The 22514-nt window shown below is 38.3% G+C and overlaps 1 protein-coding gene across 9 annotated transcripts in view; it reads left to right on the top strand.

The window, feature by feature from the left end:
* USP54 (ubiquitin specific peptidase 54) overlaps positions 1–22514 on the top strand; it is an 87481-nt gene that overhangs the window by 60241 nt on the left and 4726 nt on the right. For 5 of the 9 annotated variants that reach the window (XM_060769185.2, XM_060769186.2, XM_060769189.2 and 2 more), the window contains 9 exons: positions 3089–3314; positions 5022–5161; positions 7902–8075; positions 10104–10223; positions 11284–11470; positions 15568–16982; positions 19171–19289; positions 19784–19918; positions 22054–22243. In XM_060769185.2, the coding sequence (XP_060625168.2) occupies positions 3089–3314; positions 5022–5161; positions 7902–8075; positions 10104–10223; positions 11284–11470; positions 15568–16982; positions 19171–19289; positions 19784–19918; positions 22054–22243 (2706 nt within the window). Of the gene's footprint in view, positions 1–3088; positions 3315–5021; positions 5162–7901; positions 8076–10103; positions 10224–11283; positions 11471–15421; positions 15480–15567; positions 16983–19170; positions 19290–19783; positions 19919–22053; positions 22244–22514 lie in introns of those variants that run through there. The other 4 variants (XM_060769190.2, XM_060769191.2, XM_060769192.2 and 1 more) reach the window with 4 other exon arrangements.

Raw genomic sequence — 22514 nt, 5'->3', positions numbered from 1 at the left:
ATTTTCTGGCCCACTGTAGATGGACAGGGAATGTCATCCATGGACTTGTTTGTTTGCTTATCTGTTTGCCTGCCTCTCGCTGTACTTGATGGTAGGAGCTGGTGATCAGTCTCCACAAACTAAGTTTCTACTATATTTGAAATCTTCTGCTGTATCTATTCTGTCAATTAGAGTATTGTTCAAAGTGATTGTGAAATGTCTTTCCGGCAGTTCCAGTGCCATATTGATAACTCCTTAGGGATCTCATCAGCTATAGTTCACTGTGCTACTAGATCATTTTTTGCAGGAACAGGTCCCTCTTGATACTAGACTTCCTCCCACACTGGATGTGTGTGTATGAGGTGTATCATCTGGGCATCACGTTTACAGCATGTAGGATTAGACCACCTTTGCACCTATATTAAAAAAACTTCCATGGGTTTTTCATCAGAAAACTCGTTTGCCTAGAAGTTGAAAAAAATTGTGTAATGTTACATGTCTTGCTACATCTTTATGAGCAATGTTGCACCTTTTCTTCCTTGAGGAATGTGATTTTAATACTTTTATTAGGTGTTTTAATTCTTATATTTCATGTTTTAAATATCCTTTTATCTTATGGTGAATTGTCTTATTGATTTTATGCTAGTTATATGTTGTTGATTGCGTTTTGGTTTATGTATGTAACGCACTGAATTTTGCCATTATTTTTGTGTAAACCGCTTTGAGTTCCCCCAGGGGTGAGAAAAGCGGTATATCAATGAAGTAAGTAAATAAATAAATAAGACATACTTATCTGCAAAAAATGCCCATTAGTTTTTAGGTTTGCGTGCTTTAAAACTGCAAGTCGCTTCTTGTGTGAGAGAGTTGGCCGTCTGCAAAGATGTTGCCAAGGGGTCGCCTGGATGTTTGATGTTTTACTATCCTTGTGGTAGGCTTTCTCTCATGTTCCCGCATGGGGAGCTGGAGCTGACACAGTGAGCTCAACCCACTCTCCCCGGATTCAAACTTCCAACCTCTCAGCCTTTAGTCCTGCAGGCACAAGGGTTTAACCCATTGCACCATTGGGGGCTCCATCACATCCAGTGAAAGCAAGTGAATTAGACACTTAATGCGATGAACCATTTCTTCGCTTTTATAAGGTTAAAGGTGTTTCTTATCATGATTTTGCCTATTTACTCGAGTTCATCTCTCATTGACATGTCGGAATATTGTATTTCTTTCATTTTGTCAGAGCTCTTTGTCTTTATTGGAAGTAGTTCTACAATCCTTGGATGTGCAAAGAATGTTAGTGTTTTATATCCAAAGGATAACACTGTTTCATCATTTAAACCATTTGTTTCTCTGTTATGGAGACCCCAGAAAAGTTCTCAAGATTTTCACTCAGAGGTTGTATAACTAGTCAATCACAGTATAGAAGGCTTGTTTATTTGTTGACAAGAAGCCGATTTCCCAGACTGAGATGACACTCCACCATGCTGTATTTATTTCTGCTGTGCTACTTTGAGATATTTCCATTCTTGATTTCTGCAAAGTGGCTAAATTCTTTGAACTATTCATGTTCATTTGTAATTATCATTTGGCTTCCAGAGCTAAATCAGATGCTTCCTTCAGCCAGGCCTCAATTCTACTGTGATCTTACCTGCTGCCGCCTATCATTAGCTTGCTAACCACCCCTTTGGGTGAGGCACAGAGACCATCAAAAAGAACAGGTTGCTTACATGTAATTGTAGTTCCCAGAGTGGTTACATGTGTCCTCAAACAAACCCCCTCCTCCCCTCTTTTTCAGGTCCTGTATTGCACTCCCAGCAGACCAAGGAACTGAGGGGAGAGTAGCATTGGCGGGACAGAGCATGCGTGGAAGAGAGGATAGGGTGAGGTTTTTGCCAAGGCCACTCAGCTCTAGATGTCCAGTGATGGCTCCTCACAGGCACAAACTAATTTGTGTGAGGGCATAGATGATCACTCAGAGAACTGCAGTTACAGGTATGCAACCTGTTCTTCTTAGGATACTATTTCGCTGACTCAGAAATGCTATTCTTGAACAGTAGAACTTTGCAGGAAGATTTCATTAAATGTAGGTCTTAACTAACATTTGAAGAACGCTCTAAATCAATTTTCCTCAACCTCTCTGTTAGTCCTCCTCTTCTACACATCCATCGTTTGTGACCTGTGGCCATGCTCTATGGCGTTGTTGGTACTGTCAGCTAAAACATTTAGAGAAACGTAGTTTGAAGAATGCTGTCATAAATTGATCTTGGACTTCATCAGATGGAGCAAGGGAAAATGGGAAAAGCAGGGGGAAAGAGGAGGGAACCATTTTAGCACGCTTCCTCCCATCTTTCCCTGTCTTCTTGGGATGGCCAGCCATCACATGTACTCACCATGTCCTTCCCCTGCTCTGATGCTTGGAGTCAGGTGACTCCTGAAGATGACTGCTAGACTTATTTCCATGTGTTGCGGAAATGGAGCCCCTTGGAGTCCCACTGGAAGTGACTTTCCATCATGTGATGACCTCTGTTGGACTCCTGTGGAACTCCATTTCCACAGCAAATAAAAACAGAGCCTAGCAGCTGTCTGATGAGGTCCTTAGTAAGAAATGAGTCTTGAATTTACAGCAACTTTATTTTACATCTGATTCTTTGCTCCACAGAATCTTGTGTGAAATTACCTATTGAAAAATTCTGTTTTATGACTTGTGGCCTAAATCAAGACAATCGGGTTTTTTAAAAAACAAAAAAACCAACAACCTTAAAGCAGGACTCATTTAGCTTGCCAGTGCCAGGATGTTTGTGTTAGAACGAACATGGCTAGATTAATGCTTTAACAAAAATGTATGTATTTTGGTATTTCAGTTCCATCTGACTTGTTAACAATCCATCCCCATACATGTAAAACATATTCCATATTTCATAAGGTGGACCTTATCCCATGAAAAGTTATTCTATAATGAAATCACTTAGCATCTCCATCTGTCCCAGAAGTATTTGTATCTCAACACTAAATCCAGTGCTTTTCAGATTTGCAGGGGTGAGTACGTTCAGCATGTCCGGGGACAAGTATCAGTCTACAGATTTCTGCTATAACCTCATGTTCTTTTTATCTTTATCAGGTAAGGAATTTATGGAAGATGAGTTAAAGGAACCAACCCCCCAACCAAGACCAAGCCAATCATACAGGTATAAGCATTGGGCCCTAGGTCGTGGTGCACACCATATGATGGATCAACATCCCCGTCTAATCCAAAGGATGGAATCTGGCTATGAAAGCAGTGAACGCAACAGTAGTAGCCCGGTCAGTATGGATATGCCTTTGTCCGAAAGCTCTAGCACCTCTCGGTAAGTTTTATGAAAATAAACCAAGTTCACATGCTTGATTTTTCAGAGTGCAGCATGAGATAATTTATTTGATTAACTATCTTGGCAACAGAGTCAGTAAATCAAAATATCAATCAACATATACAAGTATCTTTAAGAGCAACATTTCTTCAAGAGCTGCAGTAGTAGTAGAAAGTGGAGGACAGCCCCTTTAGACACATGCATTTGGGAAGCCAATCTTCCCTGCATCTTGTTGGTTTCCCTAGGCAAGCAGAGAGTAGCCGCCACTGCACACACCCCCCCCCCCCAACCAGCAGCAGTGTCTCTCTTATTTTTTCAGAGAGAAGATAATGAGTCATTTCCCAGCTGTTTATGATCTTTGTTCTCTTAGAATTTGTCCCACTTGTCTTGTTCCAAGCATAGCTTTTTAAGGGTCCATCTACACTGTAGAGTTAATGCAGTCTGAAACCACTTTAACTGCTCAATGTTGTGGAAACCTGGGAGCTGTAGTTTGGTGAGGCACCATCACTCTTTGGTTCAACTCCCAGGATTCCATTGTATTCAACAATAGCAGTTATATTGGTGTCTATTGGGTCATTTTGGTAATTAATGTCTTAAATTAGTACCTACAAAAGCAATAGTTGTAATTTCTTGTCTGTCTGTTGTCTGTCTATTACTGGAGGGGTGTGCTAGTTCAATAAGAGCAATGGGAGACCAAGAGAATCACATGGATGACTTTTGCATGCTGCAGCAGGACTATTGCTTTGTAGGGTATTCTGTATTTTTCTCTGAATTCGTCATTTGGGGGAACAAGAGAATATTTTCTTGTATTTTTCAGTGGTAGAATAGTATCTGTAATGCTAAGATGTTAACAATGAATAATGTTATATAATATCTCTGGACTGCAGTCATATAACTCTTTTTAAACACATACCCTCAAAATCAATGATAGCTTATCAGTTAAAGGTATTTGTAAATCTCTAGTTTCTCTGTCACATGTTAGACTCTTCACACTGGGTACTTCCATGTAGCTGTGCCACTGACACATCCTTTTCTAAAAGAGGCCAATTATTTATTTTTCCCTTTTAAGTTTTCCACTTGGTTTTTAATATAGATGAGCACTAGTTATTATTCATTCATGGGATTTGTGTTCTACAAATCCTAAATTGGCTGTATGTTAGAATGTAGTTTATTTTTTAAACCTTAGAATTACTCCAGAATAGCCAAATCATTAAATTACCAAACCAGTGTCTAGTTAGGACAAAGTTATTGTGATCTCTTAACCATCATGTTCTGCTGTGCTGTATTGCTGAATTGCCATACAAATGGGGATGTGCTAGTTTCAAAACTATAATCGATCAAAATTAAGATTAGCATTTCTTATCAACAAATTAGGTATCTGTGTAGAATGTTAATTGTGATTAAATTCTGATTAGTTCCAAAAACAGAGAGAATACAAAAAAAACCCTAATCATTTAAAAGTGTTAATAATATTAAATATATGCTGGCCCTACATAATGTGATTTTCAAAAAAACGAAGGAATAATTCCTGTATTGATTTCTTGTTAAAATAATTTTGTGTTAATAATGCATAATTATATAACTTAAAAGTGTTAATAACATTAAATGTATACTGACCCTACATACTGTGACTTTAAAGAAAAACAAAGGAATAATTCCTGTAGTGATTTTGTTGTTAAAATAATGTTGTTTTCCTTACTTTTAAAGAGAGCCTTATATGAAACGAACTGGAGCTTTTGTTCCTGCCTGGCGTAACATACCTAAATCACATAGCAGCAGCATCTTGGAGGTTGAGTCTGCCTCAACTACTACTTGCTGGGCAAAGAATAAGCACTCCATTGGTAATGGTAAGAAGTTGTTTTCCACTCCCAAATACTTCCAATCTAGGACTTGAAGCTGAAACAGTGTTCTGTGCAGGTGTTTCATCATGCATTGTAATAATAAAGATTTTTTGGTGAAAATATCTTAAGTCTTGCTAGGAAGCAGACTCTTAAGACTATATTGCAAACTGAATGTGTCACACAAATGCATTACACCAGGAATGGCTCAGGAGTAAATTTATGTAAGGGAAAATTGAGGACTTAAGCTTTGAAAGGTCTGAAGACATTGTCCAGATACGATCTGCTGTTTTACACACTGAGAAAATGACACACCAGTTTCTCACACTACAGTTTTCTTTATGCTGGTTTATGTTTTGTTACTGCTTAGTTGCCAGACCTGTCAGAAGTTATATTACCAAATATCAAGAACCTTTAAAAATGTTCAACTAGACATAGTTCAAAATTTAGGAAATAATAACATTAGTTGCAAAAATGATAGCGAGCAGCATGGAAGCATGTTTATTTCTTCTCTTTTTGCCAAAGACTCCAATCATAAATAAAAGTAAATCATTACATGACACAAGCAACCTTTCCCTGCTATGTCCTATGAAGCTGTCTGTGTTCTGATTAAGGGAGAATGGACATGGAATCACAGGATTGGAAAGGGTCCCTGGGCCATCAAATCCAGTTTCCTGCTCAGTTCAGGATCTCCAACTAAAATATCTCCAGAAGGGAGCTGTTCAGCTTCTTTTTGAAGATGTTCGGAGAAGACTGCACCACATCTCTAAACAACTGATTCCTTTGCTGAATCACTCTTACTGTCGAGGCATTTCTTCTAATGTTCATTCAGAATCCGCCCTGCTGTAACTTTAAGCCATGAGACCTGGTCCTACCCCAATGCAGCAGAGAACAGGCCTGTCCTCTCCTCACTATGACAGTTCAGTCATGCGACCTCATCCCAAAAAAACATTTGTGACATTTTCAGTCAGCTGTAGTGTGTCACTCTATATTTTTCTCCAGAGGTTTACTGAATTCTTGAAATCTATAAAAGTGTTGGTTTCCCAACTTTCCATTGAAACTGTCAGATTTTGGCAATAGGAGAATTGTAGCATGTGGGTGATCCAGTCCAACCCTCCCCAAACGTTGGGAAGTTGCACATTCAAGTGAGGGATGTTGGCATAATCTGGATTTCTAAATGCATTGCGTTTTTATTTAGACAGGTAAGGAACACATAGCAAATCTGATTTTCTCATTTTGGAAAATGGCATTTATAACCCCTTTGAAAACACCTTTTGGAGAGCATAACTTTTAGAAAAGCATGATCTTTCAGTGAAGAGCCAAAAACCCTTTAGAGTAGAATCTTCCCTTGTGGCATACAACTAGATATAATTATGCTAGGCAATGGTTTTCAGTTGTTAGGCTGAATAACCTGTTATCTCCGATCTGTTAAAAGACAGAGATTTGCCAGTGCATCAAAACAGCAAAGCTTTAGAAGTGTTTTTCAGTGCCCAAAATATATATATACTCTCCCATAAAGCAACTTGTTTTATATCATGGACTCAAGAGACAAAAATGAAGTAGACTTTGATAAAGATAACATATTTGGTTTATTCACAACCTTCATGTGTTCAGCATACACAGGTAAAAAAAAATGTATCAGTCCAGTTTCAGATATGTTTGAGATGGTTCTCTGTGCCATCCGGCCAGGGCATGTCTCTCATAACAAAATAGTTATCAACAGGTCACAGAGTCAAAAGGAGAGAGATTGAGCATGTGGTCTGTAGCTCCTTTTATAACTTCTCAGAAACTGTAGAGTAAAAGAAGCTGCATACTAGATCATACATACTGGAAACAATAAGCAACAGGATCATAGATAAACATTATTAGAGAAGGTTTGAAGAAGGTTGTCAACAATTGGCACCATCATAAGGCATCGGGACCACAGTTATTTTATTGAGTTCAGAGACATGGACCTTCCTGGAGGAATCATGACTTACTCCCTCTGGAAAGAAAACAGCTGTCTCAACAATCTTTCATGGGGTTTTAGATATATGCAAAGCAGCCTCACTATTTACAAAGCACTGTATGATACATCGTGCATCTTTAGATGGTTTTTTTTTTTTTAGGATTGCAAAGTGTTGCAGAAAATGATCTTTCACTCCACCTTCTGTTGTGTTTCAAGGCAAAAGAATTTTCCTACATTAATCTCTGGAGAAAGCTCAAATTTTCCTCCTATTAATTCCTTTTCAATGAGCCTCACCAAAGTCATGGCGTTTAACCACTTCAGGGACCAACATAGTAGTTGTACGGAAGGAATGGAGTTTAGATTATGGCTCCCGCAATAGATCACATCCTTTAATTAAGTTACATGACAGGATATGCATGTCAAACAGCCTGAGATACAGTGAAGAGATCTAATCTATTTGATTAATACAGTTTGGTTAACACTGGAATCGTCTGCCACGAGCCTCCTTCCCATGTAGTTTTTCCAGAATAAAAGAAACAAGTTTAGAAAATGGGTTAGAATAATATAAAATATCAACTATTTATACAGACACTTATCATGGCTGAGCCTTTCAAGAACAGTTGTACACCTAGCAGATATGGAATCAGTATGGTGTGGCTATAAAAATATACTTGCTTTGTTTTTTTGTACAGTTGCTTGGTACAAACTTTCTATTAGCTATAGTGGATTTAAGAAAACTGGTATCATACCGGGCAAAATCATGTCATTTTGCTCACCAAACTTTTTTCTCCCATCCCAAAGGTGAGGAGATACTTGTTTCTTCCAAAAGTGAACTAGATGAATTACAAGAAGAAGTAGCAAGAAGGGCCCAAGAACAAGAACTCCGAAGAAAGCAGGAAAAGGAACTGGAGGCATCAGTGGGCTTTAATCCTCATCCTAGCAGGTTCATGGACCTGGATGAGCTTCAAAACCAGGGTAAAGTGTAGGCAGGATATTCGCATTGTGGTGAGATGGTAGGATTGAGCTTGCCTGTTCTAATATATCTTAGAATGTAACTGTGTATGAATGTGTGAATTACAAAATGCTCTTGGTTTTCTGCTAAGAATAATTAGTGGCCTAGATATCTTCTGTATTGGTTGTTCTTTCTTCAAGCATACTGTGTATGTTGGAGGTGGGGGAATCACTTATTCCATTAATGATTTGATTTTATCCTGGCTTTCTGTCACAGTAGATTCCCAAAACACCTTACATGGCATCCCAGTGCGATCAAGATCAGGGCATAAGGCTAAGCCCATCCTATTTTTCATTATCAACGCAGACCCTTGCAGTTTGCACTTACCTATTTCTTCTTAAAATGTTATTTGGGACATTTTAAAGATGTGCTCCCCTCCCCTTGCCGCACCCTTGAAGTAACAGCCCTTGATAACACGCAAGAGTAGATCTGAGCTGATCAGCTTGCCTAACTCTTTAGTTGCTGAAAGATCCTTACTGACATAATAGCTCCTTCCTGAAAAACTGCTCCATCCTCAGGATCCAGAATCGTGTTCTGTGCTCTGCTTCAGCCTGCCCTCAGAAAGGATGACCAATATTCCTTGCCTTGTTGAAGGCGTTTCACAGTCCTGCCTGAACTGTAGCGTGTCTGGATGTCCCCACACCTTGCAGAATCAAGTTATTGTGCTTTAGTTATAGCATGTTTTTCATACCTCTTATTCGAAGACCTGTTTCTCTTCCTGAAACAGAAGTTTGTTTGAAAATGTTCCCTTCCCTGAAATAGCCTTGATAAAGATAAATGGTATCAGTATCCTAATGCCCTATGAACAATTAGATCAGATCTTTGGGTCACAAGTTATTTCCTCAAATCCATTTTACTCATTAATGTGAGGTTTTTCTTTTGTGGAATTACTTGAGAGATAATTCTTTAATTATCTCTCAAGGCTTTGAAACAATTTGAAAAAATTTGAACAGATTAAAAGTACACACACACAATAGGGCAAAAAACAAACTATTATCTTAGTTAAATCCCCCACTGAACCTGCCTCCAATTAATTATATTTACCAAAGGTTATACATTGCTTTCAAAACTAAATGAAAAGCTCTCTGTGTTTGTAATTTTAATATTAAAAAGCAGGATATAAGTCTGCTAAAGAAATAGGTTTATTTGCCCACCAGTGCAGGAGTTTTTTCCTTGTCATTATTTGCTTCTGATGACGAGTCCCAGAGGATGGAAGAAGATTGCAATGTAGGGTAATATAGAGGAAGGATAACTTTCAGCTACTCAAGCCAAATATGAAACAAATAATCAAAAAATTTACACCAGAAATTCAGATATCTTCTGAAAAGGAGAAAAGAGCTAATGGAACTTTTCTTAAATTCATATGTCAACTATTTCCTTAAATTAATATGTCATTATATACTTGCAGTCACGTGTATATCACCTGTAATTTATTCTGAGGTAGTCCCATGCATACTGCATTGCATTATGTCAGTTTGGATGTTGCCAGGTCATAGATGACAGTGGAAAGGAAATCTTGAATTAGAAGAGGTTATAGTTTGTACAGCAGGCTTGACCAATATAAAATCAATCTGTGTTACAGATTTCACCTGGACATTTAACTTTATTGCTTCCCATCTCTAAACAGTACCTCCTGAACTATGAACTTGATTATTTGGAAGGAGAATAACTTCATCCACAACTCAATGAGTTAAACTCTTATCTTGATTGTTACCCCTTTCCCTGTTCCTTCCCACATCTATACACCCATCCAGCACATTCATTTTCTCCCCTGTGTACACCCTCACTCTATCGAGACTTGTATATCTCTACATTTAACTCCAAAGTTCCCTGTATTTGCTGCACATGGGTTGCAGAGAACTAGGCTTTAGGGTTTGGGGTCAATTATATGAAATGTTGAATTGCTCTGTGTTTGGGAGGATTTTTGGTTTAAGTGAAGGGAGAACCCTGAAAAGAATGCCAATGAAAATGAAGAGTGCTGCCCTTTACAGGGAGGACTGATGGCTTTGAGAGGTCTGTGCAAGAGGCAGAGTCAATCTTTGAAGAGTCACTTCATCAAGAGCAGAGGGGAGACTGTGCTGCAGCTTTGGCTCTCTGTAATGAAGCTATATGTAAGTAATTAATTGCTTCAGCTCACTGCGCTTTTTACAGTTTACTAATATCTAATATCACACAAGGTAATATTAATTGGTCACAACAAGCTCACAGTGTGTATGATCTTAAAAGTGTTTAAAAGCATCATCTTTATTGAGCACCATCATTCCTGGAAAGTTGTTTCAGCATTTCTCCAACTATTTTTGTTACTTGAGCTCCTTTTGCACAAAAACATAGAAAGAGAAGCAGCTGTATTTCTTTTGATACCAATTGTTCTTTTTGCCAGATTATGTTTCCTTTAGTATTTCTGACCCTTTACTTATAATTTTCCAAGTTCAGAGACTGGTTTATTAAGGGGTATTAATTCATAAAGTACAGCAAATATTTGGTTGATCATTCAGGAAAACAGCCCATATGCTGTACTAATTGACATTTTAGGAAGATAAGGAAGACGATGAATTAGTATTTATGAAAAGTTTTAAATTGTGCTGTGACTTTTGGGAATATGTGCTGCTGCATTTCTTTATTTTAATACTTTTATATTTTTGATTGGCTGACTCACCTTCCCTACCCTTCATTCCCTTCTTGCTGGTTAGCAAGGTTGCAGACAAACTGGATTTATAATGTCATGCCTTTGAAGGGTCTAAGTACTCCTTTGTAGAAGTCTGTTGTTGTGGATTTTAAAAGACAATAGTACAGACTTCATAAAGGCTTAACTAGCAAGTGTCCCAACTGGCTACATCTCGGGTCTTATTCCTTGACAAGATTTTTTACTATATGAATATGGCAACACTATTTGGCTAAAGAATTAGTGTAACCCATATCAGAAATAATAGGGTGTTTCCTAAAAAAAATATGGTAATTACAATTTTCCAATTTCTTATTGCTTTATTTCTAATTAACCTGTTTGGACACATAGCTAACCTGAATGTGCATTAATGAGAACGGATGCATCCTTGTGAACTCTTTTGTGGCAGTATTTGCATGGTCCTTTTTTATGTTTTTGTGCATCTTTTGTGTTTCTCCTTCTCCCCTAGTTTTGTTTTTGTTTCTGCTATGTTTTCTTTTGCTTTTTAGCTAAACTAAGACTTGCCATGCATGATGCCAGCTCTAGCACTCACAGCAGATCTCTAATCGATAAGAAGCTGCAAATCTGTATCCGAAAAGAGCGGAGTCTCCAGGATCGCATGCAGCAACAGCAGCCAGCACAGCCGCCGCCCACCTGCCACCCACCACGGGGGGGCAACATGGCCCATTCTACAAGGTAGACTGAAAATATTGCAGTGTTCCAGATCTGAATTGGGCCTGATCTGGAAAGAAAAAGTGAGCGATATGGTCCCTTGTTTGTGTGAAATTACGTATTTAATTCATGTCCTTAAAGTTTCGTGGACTTCTTCAGATGAGATGTTTTAGTCTGCAAAATAACGGTAGTCACAATTCAGAGTGTGGGGCATAATAAATTGTATGGATCCTCTCTATATAATGTGGCATCTGGAAGTTGGCTTTATGTGGGAACTATTTATTGGAGAAGAGCAGCGGGCAGGGAAGTATATGTTTTAATGCTGAAATGAAAAGCCATATACCAAAAACTGCCTCTTTCAACTCACAAAAGTAAACACAGCAGTTGGGGAATGCTGTAGGGAAGGCCGTACTGTTATCCCCCCCCCCCCCCAATTTCTGCAAGTCCTGTACCAGTGGATTCAACCAACAAGCTTGAAAATGGGTTTTTAAAATTGCTGTGCACCAAGCACTACAATAAATTTGCCACTCGTGTTATAATCCCACCTTCTTCAAAGCTGGATGGACATTGGGCATTTGTGGAACACATTCTTGGACTAATGCAAAGGCAACGTAGGAGTGGACAGTAAACAAAAAGAGGAAGAAAATTGAAATAATAGTTATCTTTAGGTGTCTGTTCTTAATCTTTATGTACCCTTGCTTCAATATGCCATTAAAACTGTAAGCCATCCCAGCTTGGAGAAAAGGGAGCAAGCAGTTGTACAAAAGTTGACGTGTTACATTCCAGTTTGTGGCCTCTGATTTAGCAGCTCAAGTGGCTCTTTTGATTGCTTTTGTTTTCAAATGCCCTCCCAAAGTCTTGCTGACCCAGAAAAGTGCTGAGGTAGGAGAAGAGAAGCTGTGTAATGTTTGATCTTATGTTTTTTGGGTCATTTGTGAAATAAGGGAAGCATGACTGAGACAGAAGAAAGCTCTCCTCTAGAATAATAGAATCGGAGTTGGAAGAGACCTTGTGGGCCATCCTGCCTTTGCTTTAAAGCCTCCAAAGAAGGAGCCTCCACCACACTTTAGGGTAGAGAGTTCCACTGCTGAATAGCTCTCAGTCAGGAAGTTCTTCCTAATGTTCAGATGGAATCTCCTTTCCTGTAGTTGATGGAGCTCAAGAAGGATAAAAGATAGCTCACAGTTGACTGGTTATTGGAGTGAGATCAGGTAATCAGCTCAGATTCTCCCCAATACCACAAAATGCCTTTTTTGTTTTTGCATATTTTCCTTTCCTAGAGTAGTTAAAGAGAATGGCCATCACCTGCTTAGCATCTGCTCACAGCAGAGGAAAAGGAGAAAGAAGGGTGCCTGGTATGCTCAAATATAGTCACAGAGAGCTATCCCTGATACTGTCCCATCTCATTTCAACAGCAGCCAGCTTTACTACAGATTTGTATAAGGAACTTGAGCATCTGCAGATTTTGGTATTCATAGAGGGTCCTCAAACCAGCCCCTTGCAGACACTAAGAGCCAACTAATCTTGTCAGTTCTCAATTTACAAAGAATTTTCTGTGCAAATTGTTGGGACTACATTCAGCATTTTTGTTCCAAAATTGATGAAATAGGGTGAATGTCAGTCATTACCAGAAATATTGTGTATCAGTTAGCAAGTGCCTGTGGTATTTAATCATAAGGAGCACACAAAATATTTCAATGCAGGCAATAACAGAAGGAAAATCACCTTTTTCCGCATTGAAGTGCAGAGAGCTTGGGGAATGGCAGCATGGCTCACTCTAGTATAGTAACAGCTATAAACGGATTCTACAGTACAGCTACCTGGGAAGATCTTTAAGTGAAATAGTTCTTGTTTGCTGATCTAATCATATTTCCTGTATCATTAAAAATATATCTACATCATTTTAAAAGACAGATCCTTGAAAACAAAAACACTAGTACACCAAGCTAATTCTAAACCATTCAATTAGTTCGTGATATGATTCTTAAAACCCATTCTTGTATTTAAGACCAAACAAAATCTGCTTTTGTTATTTGCTAAGTTTTTAATGCGATAAAAAAGAAATGCTTCAAATTCATCAGCACTAACAAATTAGCAGTACCTTACTTGCAAGCACTGGGCCAGGAAAGAGAACTTGTCTAGTAGCAACCTTATTTTTGAATTTTTCTTTCACTTCCAAATAGGGTACACAATTAATTTATTAAAACACACACAGAGAAAAGATTCTGCCTGTTTCTAAACCAGTATTTAGTGACATTGTATTCCTTTATGAGTTTCTTCAAGTCAAGTCTTACTTACTGTGACTCTGAATTACAGAAGATTCTCTTGGTAATCGTGTTGTCGAAAGCTTTCATAGCCGGAATAACTGGTTTGCTGTGAGTTTTCCGGGCTGTATTTATTTGTTTATCGTATTTATATTCCGCCCTTCTTACCCCACAGGGGACTCAGGGCAGATTACAATGCACGTATACATGGCAAACATTCAATGCCATTAGACATACAACATACATAGACAGACACAGAGACATAGACAATTTAACATTCAAACTTTCTAGCTTTATGAGGATATGCTTGATTCAGGCCACAGGAGGAGCTGCCACTTCACCGTCCTCTTATCACACAGAGTCCTTGATGGAGTACTTCCTCATTCTTACGCATGCTGCTGGAAGGTTTTATGGTGTCATAAATTAATTAAATTAGTCTCCTCACATAAAGTGGTACCTAAATTTCCTACTTCACAGATGCAACTGCCTTTTGGGCTGCATAGGTCAACAGCAAGCTATTAATGGTCGGGAGCTTATTCCGACCTGGGCTGGCTTCAAACTCATGACCTCTCGGTCAGTAGTGATTTAATGCAGCTGGCTACTAACTAGCTGCGCCACAGCTCAATCATTATATGGCCATACTGCCCAGAAAACTCACAGCAAACCATTTTCTTGGTAACATTTATTCAGAGAACATTTACCATTGTCTTCCTCTGAATGTTAGCCTATAACATTTGATATTCCCTGGCAGTCCCCCTTCTAAGTACCAACAAGGCTTGACCCTGCTTAGCTTCTGAATTCAGAGGCGATTTTTTAAAAGAAAAGAAAGCTCTTATATTATTCTACATTGGTCTCTGACATATAACTTCTTTGTTATACTAGGGAGATTATTTCCTGTTAGACAGTTTGAAGCGTTTAGAAATAGATTCCAAATAAAAAAGAGAAACGTATGAGCAAAATCTGGTATTTGGCCTATAACTGAAAAGATGATGGAATTCAAATTTTCTTCATCATTAGCTATACCTTAGAACACCACTGTTTATAGTAAACAGGACATTTATAAGGAAAGAAAATATAGAGCAGTGGTGTCAAACGTGTAGCCCTCCAGGTGTTTTGGACTTCAGCTCCCAGAATTCCTGGCCATTGGGCAAGCTAAGGCTTCTGGGCGCTGGATGCCCAAACATCTGGAGGGCCATAGTTTGACACCTCTGATATGACTTCTAAAAGGAAATTGGTTCCTTCCCAAGTACATTATAGATTGAAATCTTAGAACTTTAGAAAATGAAACTGGCCAGTTTTAAGCATACTCTTTTAAAAACAATCAAACCGTAATGTGCAGTTTCATTCAAAAATTGCCTGTTCCAGCATTCTCCTAGCATTTAGGAGGTGAATATGAAAAGAGGCCTGCAAATTGAATGTTTCTTTTCTTCAGATTCCATCTTTTCCTTCCTTCCACAAAAAAGACACCAGCTCTCAAATATTCTTCAGATTTAATCGTTTCCTCTTATTTTAATCGGAACCCTCCTTTTGGTGGATGAAAAAACATCACATTGAAATTTTTATACTACATTTGCTTTTGAAATATTTCCATTTTGGAACATGGGCATTTTGAAATCAACCCTGTGAATCATTTCATCATATCATTGTAGATCATATCCCTAAATCCAGAATTAAACCTTGATTGGCAATCTTTCTCCCCATCCCCACCCAGACTTACCAAAACAAAACAATCCTGGCAGAGGATGAATTCATCACATGCATTGTAAAAGGTAAAATGGAATGGTTTCCAATTGATCTTAGGATTGTTTTCCAGTTCGGAAGCACCAATAATTAACTATGGTTTTATATATATTTCAGTGAACAGACTGTCCCGCTCCAAGTATTGCTGAACCAGAAGATAGCACTGGAACCCAGCGGAGAAGCAGAACCTGGGTCCAATTCTTACTTCCATCCTACTGTTTCCCATCATGAAATGTATTCATCACATGCAAAATCATTTTGCCCATCCCCTTCTGAAAGCAGCCCCTCTCACGAGACTTCTCTGAACTTTCCAACTGCTTCTGATGGAATCATTGATCAAGCACTCACTTTTTCCTGTATGCATGGGGTAGGTGATAGATCCATTCAAAATGATAATGAAATCCACTGTGATGCGAAGCTTCAGGGAGTCTCTTCCATTCATTTAGAAGAGGATAAGGACTACCGCAAAAACAGTAAACTTGAAGAAGAGCGTAATGTAACAACTTCTCTCACACCACATCATAAAGTGAAATGTAATATGGTAAGCTCTGGATCTTTGCCTACACTCTTCCCATCTTCACATTCAGTACAGGTATCATCTGACAAAAATGGCCTACATAACCCATGCTTCAAACCATCAAGCTTATCAGAACGGCCTAGTGCTGCTCAGCAAGGGGCTGATCATGCCGTAACACTGGCTTATCATTCTCCTTTGCCACATTATCCTTCAGATCCATTACCATCTACTAATAGGTTCCTTAAAGCAAATAGTGATAAGAGCTTACATCTCCCATCGGAAGAATTAGTAAATGGGGATTCTCTGAAGTCTGAGACAATGTGTACCAAGGGGCGCGTTCGCTCACTTGCAGAACAGTTTCAGCAGCTGCAGGGAGTCTCCCAGAGGGAATGCACTTACACGAAAGACAAGAAAGTGCCTATTTGTCACAATCAGAATGATCCAAGAATACTTCAGGAAGCCTACAGTTGTCCTCCATTCCTTGGTTTTAGGCAACCAGTTGTTAACCAACAAGAGAATGGAATATGGTCTGCTGGAAAGGTGAACTCATGTCTGAGTACTAGGGATGAATTGAGTTCTGAAGGTTGTTTTAGCACTCACAGTACGCTTTCTAAGAATTCCGATTTGCAAAACAAAGAACTGTGCCCTAGAGCAGAACGATGTTCTGTGGATCCTCATTTCTACCCAGGAAGATTCAGTCATGAGGGAGAAGTGAGACAGGTGAATGACAGAACTGCTGATTTGGTTGCATCTATGCCAGTGGACTGCTGGGCAAACAATGTTAAAAAGTATTATAGCTCTCAAGTGGATTGCAAGAATTCTAGCTTGTCGTCTGTATCCAATCAAGTCATTTCTGGAGAGGATCTAATGCAGAAGCACCCACAGTGGAATCGAGACACCGAGCTGGAGATTTCGGAGCTGGAATCTTTGTATCAGGCTAGTTTACAGGCATCTGAGACAAGCCAACCTGTCATGGGAAGACTGGATAACTCCTGCCATCTGTTAGGCACAAAAGGTAAAAGTATTCTAAATGCGATATATAGCCATATTTTTTGAATGTCATGTAGACCTTGTCAAGTGCTTGGCACCTTGTTACATTCAGACTTAAAGCCAATGTCCTTAAATATTAGCAGTTTTGAGGGAAATTCCTATTTATAAATTTGGTGTGTGTGTGTGTGGTTAATGCCAATTTTTTATGTATCTATGTCATCTCCATCTGATTATCTTTTATTGGCTGAGGGGCTACACAAACTGCACAGTGACATTTATTTCACTAGGAAGTTGTTCCTATTTTTTTATGAAACTAAACTTCTTGTGCAGCTCTGTATCTGTCTGCTAAAGTACTCAATCAACTTCATCAAGCATGAATTGCATCTCCCTCTCATATTCTCATACAAAAGGACACATGCCCTCCACTACCCATAATTCTCTTTTGCCAACAGCCGAATCTTCTTTCTTTTTTCTTTTTGCATGCTAGGGCATCAGAACTGATGCCAACATAAGGCTGATTCCAACATAATTTTAAATTCAATTTAAATAGACATAATATTAAAACAGAACTAAAAATGCCTCCGTAATAACAGGTAAAATTAAAATATTAAATTTTCTTCATGCATTGAAAATCTCTTGTCTGTATCACTCAGCTATTTATGGAAGGCCTCCTTGAGTAGTAAAGTTTTTGCAAGCCAACAAGAAGATAACAGAGAGCAAGCAAGAGAGTTCACCAGGAAGCTGGTCAGTTGAGAAGGTCATTTTCTCACCAAATATAGGTGAGGCTAGTAGTACTAAGAATAGAGCCTCTTTTACAGGTGTCTATGAGGGTTTTTTTAGAAAGCCTCAGCACAACCTGTATAGAAAGGTGTATAGGTCATAAATAGCAATTATGTGAAGCTGTTTTAACAGAGTTGCTTCTCTCTAACTGGTCCCAGTAAACTCTGTCTGCTAAAGTACTCGATCAACTTCATAAAGCATGAATTGCATCAATATTTTGGACCACTTGAAGTTTCTGAACATTTTTCAACAGCAGCCTCCGGTAGAGTCTGTTACAATCCAAGCAGAATGTAATTAAAACATGTATCATGATCACCAGGTCAGTCTCCAAGAATGGTATAGTTGGCATATCAGGTTTAATTATACAAATGGTGCCCTGGCTATCACTGAAACCCAGGAATCCAATCTCTGTGTTAATTCCATGGGTAGATCCAGACTTTAAAAATGTGTATCTTCATTGGAAATACACGTAACTTCATTAAGCATGAATTGCATCCCTACTCACCAATCTGTTTTTTACCTTACGTGGATTACCTTTGCCTTGTCTGAATTAAACTCCAGTTTGCCCCCCCCCCCCCCGCAATAGATTATTGGGGGATATCTGTACCTGGTTTATAACTGAAGCACCTTCTTCAGAAGTAAAGAAAGAGAAGTAAAAAATGGGTGTCATCAACATACTAATGACATCAAACCCAGATTTTCAGACACACTCTTAGCAGTTTCATATTTTTAAAAACGCAAACAGAATGTGAGATAAGGCAAAACTGTGAGAAACCCATCAGGACAGAGTATTGAGCAGGTGTGGATACAATGGAATAAAGGTATTTGAAAGGTTTTTAGGAATACTTATAAAGAAGATTCCCTGAAAAAAAGCTGAATGAGGCAGGACATCAGACATGTAAGGATGAAGTGGAATCACAGCAATCAATCTCACTTTTCCTATAATGGGTTATTTACCTATTGGATACACTGTGTCTATTTAATAATGACAAAAGCGTTTAGTGTAGTTTTTATCATGGAGATAATTAAAACAATAAAAGGAAATGAATTAATAAATGAAGATCAGGATTGTGGGAGTTTTGGCCTTCATTTACTACACAAGAAGACACGTTGAAACTGAAGGACCACCTATGAGAAGTACGCAATTATAAAATGAAAATATAAATATTTTAGCTGGTATTAATGTAACTAAACACACACTGTACAGAAGTAAATTGTGTAGTTAAATTTGGTATCATATAATTTGTTTTGAATATTAAATGTTAATCCAAATTTATTGAACTGGTTGTGGAACTTTCTGTTGTTTTCACTACCTCACAGAATTTAGTTCTGGTCACTGTGTATCAGCAGGAAAAAAAACCTCCAGATGTTTCCCAGATACATATTTACAATTTCAGTTTGCCTCTGCTCCCCCCACCCACCCTTTGCTATAGCATCTACAAACCTACCTACAAGAAGGATGCACAGTTCAACTTACATTGGATTGTCAAAAACCCCAACAGCAGAAATAGAGCGAAGCCTATATGGAACGGCTATATCTCCATTCTCTAAGGTAAGAATGTGCAGAAATATTATATTAGAGCAGCATTGGGAGGGAAGATTTTTGCTGTCATGGCAGGCCACATCATTATCTTTTGGGATGACCCAGAAATGACTGCAAGTCTACTTCTTGTTTGCACTCATTGAAATTCCTGCATGTTTATTGGATGATAGGACTATAACTATAAAACAGAGCAATTAAATATTTTCAAGTTTGAGTGTTATTTGATTTTCAGCAGTAAGACTAGGAGTAACCAGTAAAAGTCACCTCACTGATAGCCTAATAATTGGTAAATTTATGTGTAGACAGTATACACCATAGAAAGAGGAAAATGGGAAAAAAGACATTGTTCTTTCCATGTTCAACTCTTTGCATATTCATTCACTTTACAACCTTAATAGCCATTCTATATGGCTTCTAAATTAGGAAAGTGAACTATTGGCTGACCACGGCATATACCCATTTTCCATGAAGATATCTTTCTGAATACGACAATGTCTTTGCAGGTACCATACACAAATTATGGCAAGGAACCAGAAGAGGAAATGTACAGTGCAGAGAACTTCCGTCGCATTGCACGCAGTCTCAGTGGGACAGTTGTCACAAATAAGGAAGAGACACTTGTTTCTTCCCACAGTTTTGTAAGTAGAAATGTCAAAAACTGACCTGGTATTTTCTTTGTATGTTCCTTCATGCGCCTAGCTTTGTTGCTAAGGCATAAAGAGGAAAACACATTCTAATAACTTAGTTTGTTCATGAAATCACTTGATTTCATGTGTATGTGGGACAATTACATTTCAGAATACTTCTCTGAATGTGTGCATGTGTTTGTTTATTTGTTTCATGTCCTTTCTTCCAATATGGTATCATAATGTATTAAGTAGAGAGGTTTGAAAACTTTCTTGGGGGAAACAACAACTTCTGGAATTCCCTAAATAGCATGGTCACTGGTTGAGGAATTCTAGGCTTGTAGTAAAAACCAAAAAACCAAAACAGTTTTCCAATACAAGCAGTCCCCAAGCTACAGACATCCAACTTACATACAACTCATAGTCAAGAATGGTGGTGAGATAACAGGAAGTGAGAGGAAATCTACCCCTGGGAAGGGAAATGGCCTCCTGGAAGAATTATCATTGGGAATTATCATTCTGGCTTCCATAGTCCACAGGCAGCTGCCCAGAAGACCCTCTTGCTCCTCACAAACTATGCTTGCCTTTAATTTGAAATACCCTGGCAAAACAGAGATCACCACATTAAAAATAAATTACAAATTGGTTATTCATTTTGAAACAATTGGAGATAAAATGTATGCTCCTTTTGTCCTTTCTTAACCTGTTGTTTCTTCTCAGACTCTTATGAATACAAAGCTGGTGTGCAAAATGGTTCTTTCTTCTATGTGATAACCTTGGATACATTTGCCAACAAAAAAACCTTACAAATTGTGTTTCAATGTCATGAAGTGATGCATTTCATTAAATGTCCAATATGTTTAAATAAGACATTGAAACTCTTCACAGGACTGCAATCTCTTATGTCAAGTGTGGTCTCATACATATAAAACATTAATTCAGGAGAATGTTGCTAGATTTTCTCCTGATTTAAAACAAATCTGTACATTTTGGAAGTCCTCCAAGCCTGCAAATGCCCCCCCCCCCCCCCCCCAAATGGATGGTGCTTTTTTTGGCTATTACAAGGTTTAGAGAGTTTTAGTAAATACAATAATTGTTTTAATGATGTTTGAGTAAGAAAACACTTTCTGTTTCATTTGGCTAGCAAAACATGAAATGTCTTTACCCTTTCCTGTCTGCTGATACTTCTTACAATCTGTTGTGTATTCCTGTATGTTTGATTTCATAATAAAATTTTAATTAAATGAAAGGAACGATACCGACAGGTTCATCAAGCATTTCCTGGCCATAGTCACTAATCCATACATTGATTATTCTTAAACTGTTTCCACTCAGGGCCCCTTTCCAAACAAGAAATATTTATGTGACCACAGATATATAGGTATATAAAAGAGGTATAAAAATAAAACATTTACTGACAATAAACAAGCATTTTCAAAGCTTGATAAATGAGATAGGCTCATTTTCCCTTTTTATAAAGTACAGCTGAAGCAGTTTTTGCAGAGTTTGCTGTAAACAGTGCAAGCTGTCGCTAACAGATTTATGTAAATGTTTAGAAGAGCCACGAGGTGATGTTCAGAAACTCTTTACTATTGTTCAATTTTTCATGATCCCAACATTGAGCTAAGGGGCCCCCATTTTGGGTCTCATCACACAGTTTAAGAAGCAGTGCTTTAGAATATCTGCACTTCATTTAATTTGAAAGTTAATGTGCATTCTTTATGTACCAGATATGGTAGCCTTTATCCATCTTTTTGGTTACTGTTCTGTTAGTTTACAAGTCTAACACAGATTGTATAGTTTTAGATACAGACCTTTCTTTTAAAGGTTGGTTTCAGCTGCTTTGTTCATGTCCATACCTAGATGCATACTATGTTGTATTTAGATTTTGAAAATCTCTGTACTAAAATAGCAATAAAATGAATTGCTTTTTACTAATACTTGACTTTTTTGTTTTGGAAAATATGTCCACCTGTACAGCATTACTTTCTCTTTGTAAGCAGATACATTCCTGTTTTAGACCTTACGAAGTTTCTCTTTTCTGCACTCTCCCACTTATTTCTCCAGTTCTGTGCTTGCCCAATTGATCCCAGTATTGTTTTAACCATCATTTTCTGTTCTGTTTCCCTTTTTCCTTTTGCCAAAAGGAAGGGGCCAGTGAAAGGAAAATGCCAGTGGAAGCCAGTCACCGTTCTTCCAGCACCACTTCCCTCATTTTCCCTCACAGTTTTCCTCCTGTGTTACCCTCTGATCCCCGACACTTTTCAACCCAACAACAGTACCTCTCACATGATGCACCAGTGCCTAGCATGGTGGGCAAGACACATAGAGGATCAGGTAATCACTGGAGTCTTTGCATGGGAGATTCAATAAGTGGCTCTTTTTCCTGTTGTTGCACTTCTGTCTGGACTATGCCTGTCTGTAATCATGGTACTTTAATCTTGTCCATCAGGTGGAATTAAGTGTTATTCTCCCCGTTTGTTTTGTCACTTACTATACTGCTTGACATCTGGACATATGAAATAAAAGACTGATCCTTTATCCTTTGCTAACTTAGCAATACTTAAATTGACTTGTATGCAGAGACCAACCAATTTGTCCATTGCAA

This window comes from Anolis sagrei, chromosome 3, assembly GCF_037176765.1.
Source record: "Anolis sagrei isolate rAnoSag1 chromosome 3, rAnoSag1.mat, whole genome shotgun sequence".
Classification (NCBI taxonomy): domain Eukaryota; kingdom Metazoa; phylum Chordata; class Lepidosauria; order Squamata; family Dactyloidae; genus Anolis; species Anolis sagrei.
The sequence above is the reverse complement of the archived record's forward strand: the minus strand, read 5'-3'. Positions and strand labels throughout refer to the sequence as shown.